Raw genomic sequence first — 6,672 nt, forward strand, 5'->3', positions numbered from 1 at the left:
TTGTGTCATCGAAATCTTTATTTTGAACTTTGCTTGTCTGTTTGTATAGTGCAGTTGTCTAGTCCACAAGTATCAAATATGATTGCCATTTGCAAAAATTACAAATCTTCTAATAGGGTGTATAATTTGGGGCTACCTTGTAGAAGTGAATAGAAATACAAATACATCGGATAGATGTATATATTGTATATGTATAAATCAAAAATTTGCAGGTGTTCATTGACAAAATATATACACTTACGGGCAAAATAGTATAATCTCGATATTTTGCCAAGTTTTTGACTTTTCTTTTATTTTTTTGATTTTTTTTTAATTTTTTTAAATTTTTTTAAATTTTTTTTTTAATTTTTTGACAAAAATATAAGCCATTCTACAACAAATATCATATCAACCAAAGTTTCATACTTTGCACAAAATTTATAAAAAAATCGACAAATTTTCATCAAGATTTCAAACCTTTCTAGCTCATTAAATTTTAGTATGATAAAGTGCAAGTTTGAAGTGACCCAAATTTCTCTTTGCTTTTTGATTGTTTTTCTCCGCTGAAGGTGCTGCGTATTTTCTCCATGTAACGACAATGGAAGAAATATTTTGTTTCCAATTTTATAGAAAATTAACAATTAAACGAAAGCAAAGTAGTCAAAACTGGTCAACATATCGCGATTCTATTATTTTGTCCGTGAGTGTAAATATGTACACACATAGCAAAGAACACCTATGCGTAAATATAGGGTTTCCACTAGGGGCAGATCAAAATGAAATAAAAACAGCAAAATGTGAGATATTAAAGGGGCATACTTTTATTTTTTTTTTCTATGAAAAATCCATGTACTGTACTTTCCGCTTAAATCATACTCCAAGAGACCGTGCAAAGGTCGCGAAGTTCACTTTGAGCGAATTTATTTAAAACAACGTCTCTACACATAATGACGAATTTGTTATAATTATTTAGTATTGAAAAATCTTTCAATTAACTTTTCTTAGTATTAATATTGGTTTTATTAATGCAGGGTGGCTAATAATTAATCATTAAATTGGTTTTTGGATACATTTTATACGAAATAAGGGAAAATAATTTTGAGTTATGAAAATCTTTATTTTGATGATCAACGTACGACGCTATTTGCGCCAGCTTGTACATATATATTGTATTTTAATTCAACCATCTGGTATATTACAATATTACTTATAGTCATTTTGAGAATCACATTAATAAAAGCACTGTCCAAGGTCTTCAAAAACAGTTGGTTTTACTTTTTTAGATTTAAAAAATTTTAATTAAAAAAATAATTGTTCGATAAAACTTTTCTATTTTTCGAAATCGTGGAGGCTTGCTTGACGTATTTCATGTTTTGAAAATGTCTTTCTTCGTATGATTCGATTATCCATTTTAATTTTTTGAGAGTAAATTTTTAAACACAGACGTAACCATCGAAAAATACTAATAATAAATAATAATAAGATAGAAATACGAAGTAAAATATAAAATAAATAAAGAAACAGCTGACTAAAACATTGGCACAGTTTTTGTTAATAAAATCAGTATTCGGTTTGTCTTAACCAAATAAAATATCGAGTTTGTATTTACCGTACGTTCGCCTTAGACGTGATTGTTTTAAGCTACCAAAAATACGTGTATGTTCTCGAAATTTGGCTTCTAATTTTTGATTAGGTGCGCCTTAGAAGGAAGTTCGTACTAAACAGAGAGTACTGTATGCTATTATGCATGAAATATTACGGCTTCATAGATCCTGCTGAAAGCGAGCAATGACTGGCTTAGGGCTGACTTTAAGGCCATCTGTGCATCGGTTACATATTAGCATAGGCTTAGAAAAGAGAACAATTTCAGATAATTTCGCAAGAAAAAGTCAAGTGGGTTTGAATCTCACCAACTTGGTGACGAATTTACGTCACCTCTGCAAGAGATAACCATACACTCAAGTCGTTTATAATAAAAATTTATCATGTACTCCTCGTACATTGGTAAAAGTAATAAACAAATAATGAACAACGCATTTGACAGACTCCACGAAAACAAAGTGGTTATCTCAGCCTGTCAATTTCGGTCAGCCCCTATTGGAAAACCCTATACAAATGTTTAAATTTCCAATAAGGAGATTCCCATATAGCAATCCCAATGAAATATTTATACAAACACTAAAGCAAATGCAGAGGTCTTTACTTTTATTTTGCATTCATCGCCAGTATTTGCCACCTTTTGCGAATCCACTTGCACGCTTTGCATATCTTATTAGTTTACTTTTTTGTATAAGTTTCATTAGCCAAGAAATGATTTATTTAGTCTTCGTGCAGTTTGCTCAAGTGTAAGCTCAAGGCTGTCATTATTTGTACGAATTGTTCAATAGTTTGACCTCACGTCCAGTCGCCCTGTCGGAAATGTGTGCTGGTTTCCTGTAGTCTGGTATATTAAAGTTGGGGTTCCTTATTTGATGAAGCTTCGCATTTGTGTCTTTCTGTTTATAAAAAAGAAAAGAAAAACAGTTCACATATGGAGTTGATGTCATTACTATATTTTTATTTTTGTTTTTACATTACACAAATTCAAATGGTAATCAGAAAATTCAAATTCATATGTGGCATTTAAGTTCTAGTGGTACTTGTCTATAAAACACACAAAAATTTACTAAGTTAAGTTACTAGGAACATTTTTTTATCGATCTTTACAATAGACTCCCTCTCTTATTCTACACGATGATTCTAACGTTGCTTCAACGGTAGAATACACCCTTGGTAATTCTTCGAATTTAACACATTTAGCACCGAGGTTACAGTTTCATTGACCCTTTTGTTGAGTCATTCTTAGTCGACAGACACAGGTTGATGCAGCTCTTTAAAGAAATCAGTGGTCAGTGTCGTTCTCGCGATATATGGGAAGCGTCACTCCATGTGGAGCTGCTGGGACTCTTTGTAATAGTAATTAACCTTTAATACCATTTCCCCACGTTGAGTGTTTGCCTTTATTTTGGTGTTTAACCGTGGCAGAGTACTAACTGTTCATAAACTATTCCGCGCTCCATGCAATGACCTCTGCTACAATTAAACCTCACTTAATCACAAAAGCTAAGGGCGCTGTTATTGTTGTAAACAGCATATTTCCCATAAGTCTTTGGCCGGATATGAGTGCTGGTCGTGGCGGTAACGTCGAACCGACTGTCATGCGAAAATAATCTTTCGGTGGGAACCTTTGACAGACAAACGTTCGTTCGTTTTCGTTCTCTCAAAAGAGAGTTGCTCACAGTAGAGTTTTAGAAACATAGTATCCACCACAATGGAGAGAATAATAACGTGGCGCCCAAGGATGATCGATTACAAGGTTTTCCATTTAGCAATGGTGAAAAAGAAAATTGTGAGGTGAACTTTGGCTATCACGTCATTTGGAGATTCCGCGGCTGAATTCTGCATGATCATTTCATATTTATTCACGCGCTCATCCAATCAGTTGTTTTTAGATGGCTACGAAGTGTCATTGGCTGATTTTTGCGTGTATCACCAACACAATCTAAGTTTATTTGTAAACACACCTCAAGTGACGTCATCCCATTACCCGATTCTGTCAAAATTTGCTTTTCGCTATGGCTGGCGCCAATGGTGGTACCGCTACTTTGCTCTCAGTGAATTTGACAGAATCACTGTTACGTTGCACTTGTGTAATTTATTCGTGTGTTGTTTGTGTAATTTTTTCTTCTTCTTGCATTCTTGTTCGCATTTTCACATCGCTCCGCTGACATCACATCACATCATTCTCTGACGAGCGCAATCTTGTTTCTACCATTCTTGGGTATCTACAATATAGTTTTCTATACTCAATCAAATCTTGATATATCCCTCTCACTCTGTCAGCGTGATGACTTAACGGGGAAAATCTTAAAGCTCGCTATTTTTATAAGTTCTGGTAAATCGAACAAACTTATTGTTAGTTACAGCTTTTTATAGTTTTCGACCCGTTCCGCTAACAAAACTCGGCAAAGAAGTTCGCCACCCAAATACCAATTGGAATTTAAATTGGTTCTAGCTAGTTCCAATCGGTTATCGATGCTCGGGTTCAAAACGCAATGTGGGCATGAAACAACAAATGATAGATCGATTTTTTTCTAACAGCGGTCTCTTCTCGGCAGGCAGTAGAAAAACAACGAAAAATGTGTTCAGTATTTTTAATCCTTTACGGTCGATGCCACCACAGTGGCAGCATGTGCAGGTCGCGTAAATTCGGTGCCAACAGTCAGGCGACAAGATGTCATTAGGAGGAAAGGAAAGATTTCCGGGATCAGTAGAAAGCTAGCCACTCTGCATGTCACGCGCGTTATTTTAAAATTAAAAAAAATTAAAATTAAATCAGTTTCAACAAATTCTGTGTTTTCTAATATCCATATATTATATTTGCCGTAAGTCCCTAAGGGAGAAACAACTCTGAAAAGCTAAACTTGCTCCGACTAGCTGGTACTCCCATCAGAGTAATTTGCCGGTCGCAAAGGGTTAAAATTAATTTAATTTTTTTTGTTCGTTTTTTTAAGAATATTTCTTGAATTTATATATAACACTTTAAAATTTCTAACATTAAAATTTAAAGCAACATTTAAAATTTTTTTTCCATCATAATTAACCACACACAATTATCGGTTTTTGCACTTCCAGATCATTGGCATTCTGGGCATCGTTTTTGGTGTGCTAATTCTAAATAGCATCGGAACCATCGAAGTAGATGGCCAAGTCGGTTTCCCACCACAGGCGATACTACCGATTGTACTCATAACGATTGGTTCGATTGTTGTCTTTATCTCATTCCTGGGCTGTTGTGGTGCCATACGTGAATCTGTATGCATGACTATGACTTATGCCGTCTTCCTGTTGGTCATACTCATCCTACAATTGACAATTGTTGTACTCTTATGGGCTAATAAGGATAAATTTACCGCTGCCATGGGTGAAGTCATTGATAAGGCTTGGGAAACTAAGTCTAGACAAACGGGCGTCTTTGACGCCATACAGCGTTCGGTAAGTGGAATTGTTAATGCTCGAGTGTGTGCATGTGGGAGTCTTCAAGTAATGTATCTCAATTATAGTTAAAATGTTGCGGTAAGAATGGATTCACCGATTATGCGGTGTTGCTGGAGAGTCCACCCCCAAGTTGCTGCGAGAACGACAACTGCATGAATCCATTGAACTTTTATGGTGGTTGTCGCAGCCAATTCCAGGAATTTATGTCCTTCAGCACTGACACTGCCAAATATGTTGGCCTGGGATTGATTTGTATCGAGGTGAGTAGTTGAAAAACAATGCTTTCATTGCAATTAGGACTAATATTATGCTGATTAAAATTCTAAATATTTTTATTTATTTTGTGTATTTTTATTTTTTTTTTTCTACATACAGTTGGTTGGCTTCATCTTTGCCTGCTGCTTGGCCAATAACGTACGCAACTATAAGCGAAGAAATGCTTACTAAGCGAGGATAAACTATGTCCATGTTCCACAAATTGTTATTTTCTTGATGTCGTCCGAAAACGCACGTTCAATATTCGAAACAAGAACTAAACAATTACCATTGATTCATAAGTATTTACTATGAATATTTTTTTTTAAGAAATATACAACTTACATTGAATACCCGAAACTGAAGAAAAAATGAACAAATAAAAAAACGAATAATTTTTATTTTAACTTTTAATTGTCCAATTTAAAGTAGGAACACAACAAAGGGGATGCAAATTTATTGTAATGAATCAATTAGATGATCCCAAAGCTCTTTACGAACGTTATATGCCTAAAGAAAGAAAAAAACAGCACAAAAACAGAAAGAAAAAATACAAACCAGGAAACAGTTGAATTATATGTACAACTACTAAACAGCAATACGAGAAAAATTGTGCATAAGTTAAAGAAAAATATGATATATAAAAAATAAGCAACATGTAATCTCAAGAGAATTTACAAGCTTTGTTGTTCTAAGTAAATAGTATGTCTGTATATTGTACAATACAATAATGTTATTGACTTCAATTACTCTCCGTATGTGGGGTGATAAGCATTCAAAGTTTAAAAATATATGTATGTATTCTATTGGATATAATTATATATGTAAATGTTAATCCAGTTGTCTACAAGTTATGTTGAATTATATTCTATTTGTTTACGCCTTATGAATATGCTAAACTAAAGCAAGATAAATTACTTGCAAAAAATGTATTTACGCATTAAAATAGTATGTATGCAAACATTTATCGAATACTATGCAAATTAATAAGCGAACGTTACTATGTTCGCCAGACCTACATTCAATCAACTTTTGTACCATTTTTTTGAGAATATATTTATCCCATGTAATTATAAAATTTTTTGACCTCAAAATGAATATAAATGAATATTAATAAAAAGAACGAAAAAATAGGCAATTTTTTTTATTAAATTTAAATTTTGCCCAATATATGCAAATATTTATAAGTATAGAAAAGGCACATGGCCCATCGTAATATATATATGATTGCCGTTTATGCCCTTTATTCGGGGTTTTACCGTGCTTCTTTTTCATATTTGTGGAGCGCGTCTGGATGTTGGTCCACAAATGGAGGGACTTACAATTTTATCGGGATTCTAGGCGGCAGATAGTTTGCCGATGGGCGATCGCCATTAGAAACAACGTTTTTTGTCATCATAA

At 33.9% G+C, this 6,672-nt stretch overlaps 1 protein-coding gene across 1 annotated transcript in view; it reads left to right on the top strand.

Annotated features, from left to right (window-relative positions):
* LOC129245055 (23 kDa integral membrane protein) overlaps positions 1-6,404 on the top strand; it is a 52,696-nt gene extending 46,292 nt beyond the window's left edge. Inside the window, exons 3-5 of the mRNA XM_054883019.1 lie at positions 4,654-5,013; positions 5,082-5,276; positions 5,392-6,404. Coding sequence (XP_054738994.1) covers positions 4,654-5,013; positions 5,082-5,276; positions 5,392-5,463 — 627 coding nt within the window. The 3' untranslated portion in view covers positions 5,464-6,404. The remainder of the gene's footprint in view (positions 1-4,653; positions 5,014-5,081; positions 5,277-5,391) is intronic.
* The last annotated feature ends 268 nt before the right edge of the window (positions 6,405-6,672 follow it).

The sequence above is a fragment of the Anastrepha obliqua genome, chromosome 4 (genome assembly GCF_027943255.1).
Source record: "Anastrepha obliqua isolate idAnaObli1 chromosome 4, idAnaObli1_1.0, whole genome shotgun sequence".
Taxonomy (NCBI): Eukaryota; Metazoa; Arthropoda; class Insecta; order Diptera; family Tephritidae; genus Anastrepha; species Anastrepha obliqua.